The sequence below is a fragment of the Anolis sagrei genome, chromosome 3 (genome assembly GCF_037176765.1).
Source record: "Anolis sagrei isolate rAnoSag1 chromosome 3, rAnoSag1.mat, whole genome shotgun sequence".
In the NCBI taxonomy this organism is placed as follows: Eukaryota; Metazoa; Chordata; class Lepidosauria; order Squamata; family Dactyloidae; genus Anolis; species Anolis sagrei.
The window spans coordinates 24,849,816-24,865,958 of NC_090023.1; the positions used below are offsets into that span (position 1 = coordinate 24,849,816).

Below are 16,143 nucleotides of genomic sequence, written 5' to 3' on the forward strand. Positions count from 1 at the left end.
GGGATTTTATTCAGATTTGTGGAAGGGGCCTAAGAGAAACTTTCTGCTTCTTACTGTGCAGTTGGTGGGGACAAGGGAGAGGACCTTCTCGGTGGTGGCCCTCTGGCTCTGAAACACCCTCTCCAGGAAGATTAGGCAAGCCCCCACACTGTCGTCCCTCTGTAGGGACCTGAAGACCTGGCTATTCAAACAAGTTTTTGTGAACACCTAGTTATTAGTTGATTTATGAATTTGTTATGCAGCCTTGCACTTTATCCTATGCCCTCATCTCATGCTTACAGCACTGTACTTTTCCCATTCCCTGACCCTATTGTTTACACCCTGGCTAGGTTTACATTAGCTATCGCCACTGATGGATGTGTGCTGTTTTATTCTGAGCTTTATCTTGTTGTTCCATGTTTATATGTTTTATTTAATTGTATTTTATTTATATTATGTTTTATGTCATATCTTGTTTTGGCACTTTGTGCCTTGTGTAAGTCACCCTGAATCCCTTCAGGGAGATGGTGGCGGGATATAAGAATAAAGTTATTATTATTTGAATGCCTATGCATATTTTGTTTACTTCTACCTTAGGAGAACAGATTACACTGCTTGTTCTTGTGGGATCTTTTATGAGAATTGTTCTACAATAAATGGCATTTTATGTAATATGGTTTCACCCTGCTCCTCCACAAGCTCATAAACTGCCAATGGTTTACAGCAATTTCCTGAGTGCTCAAGGTAGCCCATGTACATTATCTCTTTCTTGTAGGGTCAGCCCATGCCCTTCTCCCCATCTTGTAGAACAGTGGCTGAGGCTGATATCTCTTAGTTACTCCTAAGAAAGTTTGTTTGTGGCTGTGCTAAGAGTTGAACTATGTAATTTAAAGCACAGATTCTGAAGTGCCAAATTATACTAAACAAACCATGGGGTAGTAGTGGGTATAGTAAAAAAGCAGCAGGTGGGGAGGAGAGATAAATTGTCCCTAATACTGGTAATCTACTTCAGTCTGGCCAGTCTGGGATTTTCATGATTCAGATAAAAGGCTGTCCTTTGCACAAAATTGCTCCAGGCATCTAGCTTTTTAGTCTGACCTTGGGAATGTCACTTTTATCGGTACTCCTAAAAACATCCATACAGCATTAGCCACTGAAGTCAGGATTGTATAGCTTCTTTTATTGTCAGCAAATTCTTACACCCTCTGTCAAAATGATAACACCAAGCCACAGCTGGCGAAAGAAAACAGTTCTGCTTTTATATCTATCTTTTTTCCCTCCTTCAGACCACTGTTTTCAAGCAAAACCAAAGCCTTTTGCTTGAGAAAGATTCAAACCTTGAGGGTTAACTTCAAGACTGGTTCATAGCCTAGTAAACTTGTGCTTAGGACTCTAGGTTGATTCTTGGAGCATGGTATAAACAGAATCAGCCACTGGCAAGCAGGGAAAATATTAGAATAGTCAAGGGAGAATATTAGATTAGTGATGAATCAGACCAGTCCAGAATTTTGCTTCCATGGAGGCCAACTTCTGGGAAGACAGGTGCAGAAAAGGATTACAGTCACGATTTCCTGCCTCTGTTTACAAACAGTTGGTATTCAGAGAAATAACGGGTAGTAGGAAGTCATCATCACTAGATATCTTATTTGTCATTTAATATTTATTTATTTACTTGCTAATATACATCCTATTAACAGGGGACCCAAGTCAGCTTCCAACAAAGTTGGCTGTCAAACACACTGGATGTTGAAAGATCCTGACAAATATTCAGGCAGTCACCTTGACATATGCTCACCCTCCCACCCTTCCTCCACAAATATCACTTACCATATTACATATACCATGAACCATGTATGTAATTTTTCTGGCAAACATATTTTTAACAAAAAGTCTGTGATGTCACAGCTGCCCAGAAAGCACATAACTGGATGAGACCTTTGAGCTGGCCATATTTGGTGTTATGTGTATCATCAGATAATTTATATTATCTGATTTTGGTGTTTCCTAGAAAGTCCTGCATGGTGACAGTATTGGCTTATACTAGACCATCTTCATACTGATTTGCTGGCCTAAATTTCATTATCAAAGAGGATTGTGACAAACAGGAATGTGTTCAGAGGAGGGTGACCAAATGTCACAAAATTAAGCCCTGTGACAAACAGGCTAGGAGAAGAGATGATCACGAGTTAATACAATAAGGTAAAGGTTTTCCTCTGACATTAAGTCCAGTCGTGTCCGACTCTGAGGTGTGGTGATCATCTCCATTTCTAAGCCGAAGAGCCAGTGTTGTCTGTAGACACCTCCAAGGTCATGTGGCCGGCATGACTGCATGGAGCGCCGTTACGTTCCCACCGGAGCAGTACCTATTGATCTACTCACATTTGCATGTTTTTGAACTGCTAGGTTAGCAGAAGCTGGGGCTGACAGTGTAAGCTCATGCTGCTCCCCGGATTTGAACCTGCAACCTTTTGGTCAACAAGCTCAGCAGTTCAGCACTTTAACCCACTGTGCCACCACAGTGGGTTAAAGATACAATAGCTATATTTAATCCCAGAAGGGATGTCATTTACAAGATGGAGCAAGCTTGTCTTGTTCAGCCGCAGGGGCGAAAATTCTACTGGTACAAAGCACTGGATTCAAATGGGAGGAAATGAAATTGCAACTAAACATTTGGAGGAACCATTTGATTGTAAGGTCTTTTCAACAGTGGAAGAAATTGCCTAAGAGGGTGGTAGATTCTTCTTTGGAGATCTTTAAAGATAAGTTAGATGGTCGTCTTTGGAGGGTTGCTTAGTTGTGTATAGACAGGGAGTTGGGCTAGATAGTTTGTGGTACCTTCCAGGGCCCCATCTACACTGTGAGATAAAATCCAGATTATCTGATTTGAACTGGATTATATGGCTATGTGGACTAATATAATCCAGTGCAAAGCAGATAATTTTGATTTTATGTGCCAGTGTAAATGGAGTAATTGAGCTAGCTCTCTGATTCTGATCATTTGTTGAGTGAATGAGTTGCAGAATCCAATTGCATGTCTTACCGATACTGTACCAGATGTATAGACTGTGTGGCCCTCCAGGTGTTGGACTGCAATGACTATTAACCCATAAACCTTGATAGGAAGTTGGACTAGATAGAATTTGTGGTATCTTCCAAATCTCTGATTCTGATCCTAACTTGAGTGGGTGAGTTGCAGAATCTAACTGCATGTTCTATCAGTACTGCTTAAAAAAGGGAGTATGTGGCCCTCCAGATGTTTATCAGCATAACCAATAGCTGGGGATGACGGGAACTGCCGAGTAACAACTAAAGCTCAGATCTTTCTCATCTCTCTGCAATGCAGTATATGGAGCACAAAATGCCAACAAGAATATGCCACACAACATTTTTGGATCTCTTTTCTCCCTTCTGACTTATTGTCTCACCTCTTCTAGCAACAGAAGCAATTTTGCACATGCTTTTAGTGAATTCCATTTAGCAGTAGTTTTGCTGACAGTATTAATAAGTTTACAGAAAAGTTGCTGAGATTATTATTTCCCCCCTTCCTGAAAATTAATAGTGTTTTTGTTTGAAGTGGCTAGAGGGTGTCATGATTAGTGTTTTTGGAGGTACTATTGTTAAAAAATAATATTTTCCCCAGAACAGGCTGTTGCCTTTATAGCAACCCTCCCATCCAAAATTGGAAGTGTTTCTTGAGAGGAAAGAAACACTAGTTTTAAAAATGAGCCTATTTTCTTCCCTCTTGAGATGAAAAGAAACAGGAAGACTGGTACGATAAAATTGGACGATCAAAGTCTTAATATATAAAAGGGAAAAACCAAGCGTATTTTTCTTTCTCTCCCCTCCTATTTAATTAAAAACAATATATGGGAATAGAGTTTATAAGGCTTTATTATATGTATTTGTAGGAAAGTACTGGCAGGTGAAAATACTGTTCTTTTATTCCAATTTAATCTGGAAGGCTGTATTACTAGTTGAGATGTGGGAGACCTTCAGTTTTGCTGTATCTTTTTCTGTTCCACAAACAAACCACATTATATATAATTCTGAGCAGAATACAGAAGGTGGAAAGGAGGGGAGAATGAGAGATTTTTTTGAAGTAAGGGAGACATTATTGTGTCGTGCTTGCTGTAATGGGAGATGAAGTGTTGTCACAGAAAGTTTGAGCTTCCAAGAAGTCTGAAATTAGGGGTTTAAAAATAGGTCAGGAGGACTGATTCAGATCAAGGCCAGTTATGGGAGCAACAAAGGTTTGTCATCCACAAACCACAGAATTCCAAGCATCCCTCTTCTTGTAGACCAAGGCTGCATCTACATTGTAGAAATCATGCAGTTTGATATCTGTTTAACAGCCGTAGTTCAGTGTTGTGGGGCCATGGGAGTTGTACCTTTACAAGGTCTTTAGTCCTCTCTGCCAAAGAGTGCTAGTGTCCCACTTGCATACAAATCCAAACACACACACACATGTGCTTCAGGAAAAGCCTCCCATGCACATTTCTCCAATTAGATGAGTATGTTGCAATCATCCAGATGTTGTTGAACAAAAAATCCCGATGACTCTAGTCAGCATAACCAATGATGAAGACTGCTGGGATCTGGAGTCTAATGACATCTGGAGGAAGGTATAATTCTCAGCTCTGAAAAAATTATTTGTCTTCAACACTGATGTAGTTTTTTAATTTTTTTATTTCATATCAAAAGTATTGCATAAATTAGTACAAAACAGATAAAATACAAGGAGCTCAAGCGGCTAAATATCTTTTGACCAAAAACGGGCAACAGCATTGTCTGTAGCCTCCAACAATTCTTCTTCTGTACATGAGACAGGGCATAGTGGACAAGCATACAGATGCAGATTTGTCTGTTCTGCTCCACAGTCACATAAGGTGGTGAATTCGACTGATGTAGTTAAAGATGAATTTTTTTTCTTATCAAGGCAAACATTTGCAAGACTATTGCTGGTTAAAGCAGTGCTCTTTCTAGGGCTTTGCTATAACTTTGGCTTAGATTGTGTCACTCATAGATTAGCAATTCCTGAATTGTACTGTTTAGTTTTTTAGAACCTCATTCCATGGACTTAGGGGTCCAATTCTGTACCCTGTGGTAATCGAGCCCCACAGGAGTCCCATGGAGGCCATCACATAATGTAAGGGCACTTTCAGTGGGAATCCATTTCCAAGTTCTAAATGGTTTAAAACGGCAAAAGATGGGGAGAAGACTAGGAAAGGGTGTGGAATGGCCAGAAGATGGGAAAGATTGTAGGGGACAAAACGAAACGATTCTCCCTGCTTTTCCCCACTTTCCCCCAGCTCATGAGATGATGTCCTTAGTCTGAATGCAACTGAAATTCTCCATGGCAGCTATGAACTCCTAGGTTGATCTACCTCCTACCATCCAGACTTTTGGACCACATCATATACATTTTGTGTCTCCTTTTCCTCCCTTCCTCCAACTCTCCTTATCATTATTTTTATCTTGAGCCTATCCTGACCCCAATGAACACCTTCTTCAGTCTGACCAGCAGCTCTGCAGCTGTCTTCTCATCGGGTTGTTATAGGTTATTTCAGGCTATATGGCCATGGTCTAGAGGCATTCTCTCCTGACGTTTCGCCTGCATCTGTGGCAAGCATCCTCAGAGATAGTGAGGACCACACTACCTCTGAGGATGCTTGCCATAGATGCAGGCAAAATGTCAGGAGAGAATGCCTCTAGACCATGGCCATATAGCCCAAAAAACCTACAACAACCCAGTGATTCCAGCCATGAAAGCCTTCGACAATACATTGTCCTCTCATCTTTGTTCCCACTCACCATACATATATCTTCTGTGCCTCATGCACAGAGGAAGAATTGTTTAAAGCTACAGACAATATGATTGATGTTGCCCGTTTTTAATCAAAAATTATTTAACTGCATGTGCTTCCTCTATTTTATCAGTTTTATGCTTATTTATGCAGTGCTTTTGACATGAAATAAATAAATCTTCTGAAATAAATCTTCTGGCTTTCTTGTATGGTTGCTGTTGTGTGAATTCAAGTTGTTCCCAACTCATGAAAACCTATCACAAGGTTTTCCTGGCAAGATTTCTTCAGAATGGGTTTGTCATTGCCTTCCTCTGAGGCAGAGTGTAACTTACCGAAGGTCACCTAGCAGATTTTATGGTTGACTGAGGGTTTGAACCCTGGTTTCAAGAATCATCGTCCACTTAAGTAACTCACATATCCCACTGTTTAATGCACAGACCTCTATATACAATGTCTCATTGGCTTTCTTGTTGCTCCATCAAGTTCAGCATTGTTTGATTTCATATAGTGTCAAGAAAAATCAAGGAAAGTGGTGGTTTTGTACATAATTATAATATACAATTGTTCTTATGGTTAAATTATTCAGATTTTCAGAAGATAATGGAGATTATCAATTACCTAACTGTCAGGTACTCCCAAAATCCTACTTTCTTTTTCATTAATGCATCTAGCAAAGAGTTTAAAAAGCACTTATTGTATAGTATCCATAGTGATAAGATAATTTGCAAATTATGCCTTGATGACATTAAATTTATTGCAGCAAATAAATATATTTATTCCACTAATGCTAATTTAGAATTCATTTAATTTTCATGTTCTATTCAGTGTACATAAAAGGCATTTCAAGCTTCAGCTATTATCGCAAAAAAATATCTGAGGTCACAAAAGTATTTTTTATAAATAATTGTCAAGGAGTAGTCAAGGAAAGTACACTAATAATTAATTTAAATTTGTGTTCTTTTGCTGACATTTTCATAAATAAAGTTGCAGTATATGGTCTAATTATACTAAGGATGCATTTTGGCTTTTCCTAAGAGAATATATTTAAGGAATCTGGTAAGCCATCATCTCAACATTCTCAAAGTTGGAGAGCTCTGAGAGTAATATGCCTTGAATTTCTAAGGCTTAACGGATTTGATTCACTGAGTTGCTGTAAGTTTTTCAGGCTGTATGGCCATCTTCCAGAAGCATTCTTTTCTGATGTTTCACCTGAATGCCTACCATAGATGCAGGCAAAATGTCAGGAGAGAATGCTTTTGGAACATGGCCATACAGCCCAAAATACTTACAGCAACCCAGTGATTCCGGCCATGAAAGCCTCTGACAACAGATTTTATTCAAATTAATAAGGGAACTTTATATAACACTCTACGAAGCCCCTATCAGATTGTTTAAAGATTCGATGTTCATATTATTATGATTAATTTTGTTCAGCCAGTTGTTCTCAACCTGTGGGACCCCAGATATTTTGGCCTTCAATTCCCAGAAATCCTAACAGCTGGCAAACTGGCTGGGATTTCTGGGAGTTGTAGGCCAAAAACCCTGGGGACTCACAAGTTGAGAGCCACTGTGTTAAGCCAATCCACTGGCTGCTGATCCATTTCCAGGCAGAATTCAGCTTGGATCTAAACAATCCATATGCTTCTTTAACACCTTTGAAAAACATGACACAAAAGATCAGAACCCTGCTGAAAGTGGTAATGAAGGTGGAAACTGTTCCCCAAAATATTTAGGAGACACCTCTTAAAGTTTAGCCCTTCTGTGCACATGTATGTGGGTGGCAGCACCTACTATTAATTCCTGGCCTCCCATCCAAGAACAAACCAGAGCTTACCCTGATTCGTTTCCAAGATCAGTCAGGATCTGGTGCATTTAGAGTATTGCTGGATATTTGATCCTACCTGATTATTTGAAATGAGGTGTATACAATCAGAAAAGATGTGTGCATTGCAGGTTTAGTACAGCCCTATTTTGCTTCACACAACTCCCATAAAGCAAATATCACCTCAAGGCAAATTACAGCCTTTTTCCTCCTTGTTGTTGCATTATAAAGTTTAAAAACTTACAGATGCTATGATTTATTAAGTACGCAATAGCGCTAAGCCTAAAACAATGATGCAAAAGTAAAAATAATAAATACTTTCCAGTTGGAATATGGCACTGAGACAAATGCTGTAAGCAGACTGAGCACGGCTAACAAAATAGCACTATACTGTCTAACTGAAAGGCACCATATTAGCAAAGCACACTAAAGCAAAACAACTTAAAGTGAGATATGTCTGTTTGGAGTTCTGGTTTGATACAGATAAGTGTTTCAACACTGTAATAGCTGAGGCTGCAATTGTACACTCCTATTTTTCACTGTATGTCTGTTAAATACAACGGTGCCTTATATTGGGTTACTGTAGGTTTTTTCGGGCTATATGGCCATGGTCTAGAGGCATTCTCTCCTGACGTTTCGCCTGCATCTATGGCAAGCATCTTCAGTGGATGCTTGCCATAGATGCAGGCGAAACGTCAGGAGAGAATGCCTCTAGACCATGTCCATATAGCCCAAAAAAACCTACAACAACCCAGTGATTCCGGCCATGAAAGCCTTCGACAATACAGTGCCTAATATTATGTAAAACCAATGATAAATTCCTAGCCATTCTGTTGACTGGCCTGAGAAATTATTAATTGTATCTCCAAGAACCTGGAAACCTGTCTTTTGTTGAATGAAACTGGCTCTTCTAGCTCAGGAGTGTCAAATACATTTTCACTGATGGCCACATCAGCCTTATGGTTACCTTCAAAGGGCTGTTGAATCCATGGATAGAGAACCCATGGATACCGAGGACCAACTATATATATATATATATATATATATACACACACACATACATACATACATACATACACACACACACACACACACATTTTGTTTTTACCCAGTTTGGGTCCTCAGATGTTATTGATGTTATCATTTTTTACTATCCGCTATGCAGGAATTGTAACCCAGCAGCACTTGTGGCTTTGAGGTTGGGGAAAGGTTCAAGGACATTTTAAAGTAAGGCATCCTATCCACAAGCCTTGTATCTAAATTCAGACTCCACTATCCTGCTAAACGGAACAAACTCGAGCCTCCCAGATGTTACTGTATCACAACTCCCATCAGTTCTAGTCATAATATCTGATGAGTAATTCATGAGTTGTAGTTCAGCATCTGGAAGGCCAAATAAAATGGCATGGTGGGTCGGATTTGGCCCACAGGCCTTGAGTTTGACACATGTGTTCTAGCTCATTGAAATGGGTTCTGCAGGCATTTCACAGAGGAATGTCTCCTAGCCCCGGAAAGGCCCCTATGGGAATTGAATTTGGGGTCTGTTGGATGCTCTGTTTTTGAGCTATTTTTCATGGCTACTGTCCAACCCAGAAATTGGTTTCTCCTGACCCTCCTCGTTCATAGTTGATGTTGATCTTGAAATCATAATAGGAAATCTTTGTTGTGTCGTTTTCATCATGTTTTTCCTCTTTGCTTTCTTCCAGTCTGCTCCCAGTACTCAAGAGGAGTATTTGCCATTTTTGGACTGTACGACAAAAGATCTGTACATACCTTGACCTCATTCTGCAGCGCCTTGCACATCTCGCTCGTCACACCGAGTTTCCCCACGGAGGGAGAGAGCCAGTTTGTTCTGCAACTGAGGCCTTCCTTACAGGGAGCGTTGCTAAGTTTGCTTGGCCATTATAAATGGAACCGCTTCGTCTTCCTTTACGACACAGATAGGGGTAAGTAACATAACACCTCATCGCACTGCTCAGCTACTGTGAGATGCATTTATGTACTTTGGAAAGACAAAGATCCGAAGAAAAGCCTTACTTTCACAATTCAATCTCTAAAGCTGCAGGGGATAATATATAACCCCATTGGGAGCGTGTGGTAGTTTTGCAGTGTGTTTATATGGCCAAAGAAATCTTAGAACTGAGACTTGCTTGTACCTACAGTATGTTTTAGTCTTCGTAAATGTAAAAAAAGAGATACCAAATAATGGTGATACACCTTAAATGTTGAAAAACAAAGAAAAAACACATTTTTGAAAGGACATCTAAGAAACCAAGACACTTTATCACTCTTAAATTTACTTTATAAGCTTGCTGATAGGCTGTGAGAAACTCTTTGATACAATTTAAGGTTAATAATCCTGAAATAATAGTAAGCACAATCTAGCCGTAATGAACCATTTGTGAGTCTGATTGTTTTCAGTGAGGGAGATAACATGCAAGGTCACAAAAAAGGGTAAACTTTCACTGGATCACATATTACAGAATAGATGCAGAAGGTGTTTGAGCTGCAGGTTGCTATCTGCTGTGTTACCGGAGACAATACACATATTTTTAAACACTCTTTTATTTATCTTCTTGATTCATTGTAGTGATTATTTTGTACACATTTGTATGAAAGTGTTTTTTATGATGTAACATTTTGTCTGTACTGAGCCAATTTTGCTCTTTGTTTTGAAAATGCTCTGATAAGGAAATTTTGAAACATGACTCCAATCAGTGTAGAGCTGCTGGCCTTTTTCGAATGTTTCAGACTTTAAATCTGTTCAGTAATCAAGCTGAAATAATGGGGAATCGAATGGGAAAATAAACAATTGTATTTCCCTTCAGAGCAAAAACACTCAGATATATAAAAAATAGTTTAAAGATCCCCGGTCTCATTTTTACCTTTTCTTATCTAAATTCCTAAGGACATTTGCAGCCTGCACATACCAAGGGCATCTTCAGATGTTCTGCAATGACAGCAAGCTTTGTGAATCATTCTTCAATCACTTATACCAGTAAATTTTTAAATAAGCAAGGTGCTATTTTGAAATACAGATGTTATGGCTACTTACGAGGTCTTTATCTGCATTTGCAAAATTCTAGAGTGGTGAGCATATTAGCTTGCAATAGAAAAGGGTTTTTCTACTGGAAAGGCTGCCAAATTTTTGCTTCATATTTTTATGACTCAATATGTCAGGTGAATCTAACCAAGTGACTTTTGACACATGTCAGTGTATGCCAGAATAATTGTTTTAAGGCTATATCTCATGTTGTCGAAGAAACTTGGACTTATACAATTGGATATTTTCTTCCTTTTCTCCTCCTCTTCTCCTCCTGTTTTGTTCTGCAACCTGTAAGATACAGAATATATTTTGAAAGGATGCATAGAATTGCAGGTAAAAAGGTATAATCTGATCCACTAGCACAGTGGTTCCCAGTTTCCATTGGATTACAACCTCTCATACTTTTGCCCATTGATTGTGTAATACAACATTTCTCAACCTGGGGGTCGGGATCCCTAGGGGGGTCACCAGGGGTGCCAGAGAGGTCACCAAAGACCATCAAAAACACAGTATTTTCTGTTGGTCATGGGGGTTCTGTCTGGAAAATTTGGCCCAATTTTATTGTTGGTGGGCTTCAGAATGCTCTTTGAGAGGACAAAGCTGAATAGAAGAGGAAGTGCATGTCCAAGTGCATGAGTTTTGCAGAACTGTCCATCTAAGACAGGGTTCCTCAACCTGGGGGTCGGGACCCCTGGGGGGTCGTGAGGGGGTGTCAGAGGGGTCATGAAAGACCATCAAACACGGTATTTTCTGTTGGTCATGGGGGTTCTTTGTGGGAAGTTTGGGCCAATTCTATTGTTCGTGGGGTTCAGAATACTCTTCGATTGTAGGGGAACTATAAATCCCAGCAACTACAACTCCCAAATGTCAAGGTCTATTTTCTCCAAACTCCACCACTGTTCACATTTAGGCATATTGAGTACTTGTGCCAAGTTTTGTCCAGATCCATCATTATTTGAGTTCTTAATGCTCTCTGGGTGTAAATAAACTACAACTCCAAAACCCACCAAACCCTTGCAATATTTCCAGTTGGTCATGGAAGTTCTGTGTGACAAGTTTGGTTCAATTCCATTATTGGTGGAGTTCTGAATGCTCTTTGATTGTAGGTTAACATAAATCCTAGCAACTACAACACCCAAATGACAAAATCAACCCCCCCCCCCCCAACACCACCAGTATTCCAATTTGGATGTATTGGGTATTTGTGCATATCAGATATTTACATGCTGATTCATAACAGTAGCAAAATTACAGTTATGAAGTAGCAACAAAATAATTTTATGGTTTGGGGGGAGGGGGGTCACCAGAACATGAGGAACTGTATTAGGAGATCATAGCATTAGGAAGGTTGAGAAACACTGATCTAATGTGTGTTACCTATCAGGTATTTTTCCACTGGGGAATAAGGCACTATTAGATACAACTACTAGTCTCTATGATGTACCAAGACCTTTAATTGAGAAAACATTTTTTGAATCTAGACAAGCCGGTGTTTTTTCTTCCTTCAAGTTACCTTGCTGATGGTTTGTTTTTGTTAAATAGCAATCAAGTTGTCTATTCTTCAGTAACTATATATTTCTGTCCCATCATTAGAGGTGAGTCTACATTGGCTGCTAAATCTAAGACCAATCCAGAGCATTTATGCTTTAGATTCTTCCTGGAATTGGCAACAACACCCAGAATAACCCACTGTAGAACTACATTGGCATCTATATGGTCCATCTTAGCCAAGACTTCATTGGTCCCACTGGAGTGTCACCTCATTTTCTTTCTGTCTTGCCATTGTTATTCTCAGCCATTTGAGCTCTTGGCCATTTTGGGGGCCCCAACCTGACATCAGCAGAGACCTTTCTGGACAATAGATTATTCTGAACTAAACTTGATTCCATTATGCAGAGTGCCCCAAAGCTGCATAATATCCCAGAATTTCCAGCAAGCTCTCGAGTATCACCCAACATGGCCCAAAAGTTTAAACCTTTTGAAATACTCGCTGAAATTCAGTTAATACCATGGGGCCAGTCAAGAGTTGATTTAGTGTGAGTCTGGGTTCATTTGCTTGTGCAGCTTCACCCTAAGTTGTTGGGGAAAATCAATTAGATCAGTGGTTCTCAATATGTGGGTCCCCAAATGTTTTGCCCTTCAACTCCCAGAAATCCTAACAGCTGGTAAATTGGCTGGGATTTCAGGGAGTTATAGACCAAAACACCCTAACACTAACCACTGCATTAGATCAAAGAAAGGTGAGAAGTTAGAACTACTTAGCAACTACTTGGGAATTAGGATAGCATTGTAAAACTGCAAGTTTTGTCTATATGAATTGCTTTGACTCTCAACAGATAACTATTGCCATATGTGTTCACCCTTTTTCCAACTTATAGATAGTCTGAGATGAATCTATCACAGGGCTTCATTGGCAAGATTTGTTCAGAGAGGGCTTGTCTTTGCCTCCCCCTGAAGCTGAGAGAGTTTGACTTATTTAAGGTCACTCAGTTAGGTTGCATCACCAAGTGGGGTTCTGAAGTCTGGTCTTTAGCATTGATGCCCAATGTTCAAATAGGCATTTGTTGTTTATTCATTCAGTAGCTTCCGACTCTTCGTGACCTCATGGACGAGGCCATGCCAGAGATCCCTGTTGGCTGTCACCACCTCAGGTCCTTCAGAGTCAAGCCAGTCACTTCAAGGATACCCTCCATCCAAAAAACAAGCCAATGGGATTTTGGCCTGCATCAATAGGAGTATAGTGTCTAGATCCAGGGAAGTCATGCTACCCCTCTATTCTGCCTTGGTTAGACCACACCTGGAATATTGTGTCCAATTCTGGGCACCACAATTGAAGAGAGATATTGACAAGGTGGAATATGTCCAGAGGAGGGCGACTAAAATGATCAAGGGTCTGGAGAACAAGCCCTATGAGGAGTCTCTTAAAGAGCTTGCCATGTTTATCACGAAGAAGAGAAGGCTGAGAGGAGACATGATAGCCATGTATAAATATGTGAGAGGAAATCATAGGGAGGAGGGAGCAAGCTTGTTTTCTGCTGCCCTGGAGACTAGGACGCAGAACAATGGCTTCAAACTACAGGAAAGGAGGTTCCATCTGAATATTAGGAAGAACTTCCTGACTATGAGAGCTGTTCAGCCATGGAACTCTCTGCCCCAGAGTGTGGTGGAGGCTCCTTCTTTGGAAGCTTTTAAACAGAGACTGGATGGCCATCTGTTGGGGGTGATTTGAATGCATTTTTCCTGCTTGTTGGCAGGAGGTTGGACTGGATGGCGCATGAGGTCTCTTCCAACTCTATGATTCTATGATTCTATGACCCCTCTTCCTTTTTCCTTCCATTTTCGCTGGCATCATTGTCTTCTCTAATCTTTCCTGTCTTCTCAGTATGTGGCTTATCACATCTGGGGTTAGTTGAACTTATCCTCTGCTCCTCCCAAGTAGCATTTTGACCATCAGGCATTAGGTAGTATAATATTACTTCTTGTGCTAGTATCCTTCCCATTAATGGAATGCTGCCATAAGACATCAACCACTCTCCGTTTGGCTCAGACCTTTGGTTGATTACTGCTGTTGTTGTCATCCTTCTTTTTGTTCAGGGTGAAAAAATCCCACTATTTAGGACTGGTCAGTAATACATGATTAATAATTGCTTCTGAACTGTATAGATAAAAATGTCAACTGAAAGAAAATGCTATCTCCAAGCAATAATGTTTCACTACCCTGCAGCCATAGCTGTCCTCTGTAACCATCTTTAAGGCATTTATGTTAATTTATGTAACCAGATCTCAGCTTTGGAGCTAAAGGCACAAATCTTAATTTATGTAATCAGCCTTCTGCTTTGGAGCTAGCATTCTCCCCTAGATATTTGCCCCCACCTCACATTTTGTTTAATTTCTTCCTATCTTTACAATTTGACCCAGATTTACAAGAAAGCTGCTTTTTGACTTGGGATGCTAGTTTTGCACTTTGTAACAATTGCACTACCCTATATACTCATGTTTCAGTATATAATTTTGAGTCAAAAATCAACTCTAAAAACTGGGTTGACTTATCAGCACATATATGTGTAGCATAACTGTTATAAAAAGGAACCTTTCTGTGCTCTGAAAGAATTAAAAGAAGAAAAACCTAAAAGAAGAAGGGAACCCTCCATGATCTCTACCATGGCACTGCTTCTGGCTTTTTTGAATACCTGTGCAAAGAAATTATTGGTCCCAGTGAGGGGCAACTGACCCCTAAAGTGGCATGACTCTCCTCCTATCAATGGGTCATATCAAAATCTATAAATTTGGCCTTCCCACAACTTATGAGGTAGACTTATGCATGAGTATATATGGTAAGTCAAGGACAAAGGAGGAAGTAAGAGGATGACAAAGAAACATTATAAAGTCAGTGGATAAAGTGAAATGGTGATGAATTAATCAAGATTGTCCCTTCCAAATCGGGACCATTGAAGTGTTTGAGCTTCTAATACTGAGCCGACTACATACACTATTCTGCAAACTCTGAGATTAGACTCAAAATAAAAAATAAATATATATGGAAATGCAACAAGGCAAATAACCTTGAGAATGTGTCAAGTTTTTGGAGTTTCAAAGAAAATGCTTAAATATATTCATGAGTAAGAAAATGGTATCAAATATTTGAAAAGAAAACCAAGCCTTATACAATCAAGCCTTAACATAAAGGCATTCATGCAGCCAAAACACCACCAGCCTATCTTTATTGTAGAGAAAAAGAATGCCAGATTTATTCCTTGAATCCACTGTTTCCACAAATTAACTGCCATATGCAATTTATATATATTTCCTTGTACGCTTTGGAATCTAGACATTTTGACAGGCAATGCATTTGCAGTAAAAATTGTTTTATTTCTTGATATTTATTTATTTATTTATGAATTAGATTCTAGAGCCAAGGTAACTTAGTGCAGCATTCAACTTAAAACTAAAACTTAAAACAAATCATTAAAATTCTGCTTACTACTAAGAAGGTTAAAATAGGGAAAATATAAACCATAAGAAAGAAGAATGGGTATTGAGGCAGAAGATGTTAATATTCTACTATTTCATTCCTGCAAATCAGGCCAAATATTATCAGCATTTCCTCTTGTAAAGAAATGAATATTTCTGCACATTTCCTGCCTAGTATTCCTGGATCCCAAAGTGTTTCAGGAAATTATTCTGTGCAGAAATATACAGGGAATTGTGCAATCTTGTGAAATCTACCCTTGAGCTGATCTGGGGATTTTCTCTCACTTATAAGGTCCTGAGACTTGGGTGGGAGTACCCAGTAATTGGCTGGCTCAGGAACAAGCCAGCTTTTGGACCCCCAGATAAAGTGTTTTGTCCAAGAGAAGATTAAGAAAGTCCTCTAAGATAGATACCTGGCTTCAGCTGAACCCTTAGCAGATTGTTCTTTCCTCTTGCTTCTTTCAGGCTAAATTAATTTAAATACAATATAGAACAAATAAAATTGCCATTACTTTAGCCCA

General features: G+C 39.5%; 1 protein-coding gene across 8 annotated transcripts in view; it reads left to right on the forward strand.

Annotated features, from left to right (window-relative positions):
• GRIA4 (glutamate ionotropic receptor AMPA type subunit 4) overlaps window positions 1-16,143 on the forward strand; it is a 298,771-nt gene that overhangs the window by 114,038 nt on the left and 168,590 nt on the right. For all 8 annotated transcript variants that reach the window (XM_060771029.2, XM_060771031.2, XM_060771034.2 and 5 more), the window contains exon 3: window positions 9,312-9,551. In XM_060771029.2, coding sequence (XP_060627012.1) covers window positions 9,312-9,551 — 240 coding nt within the window. The remainder of the gene's footprint in view (window positions 1-9,311; window positions 9,552-16,143) is intronic.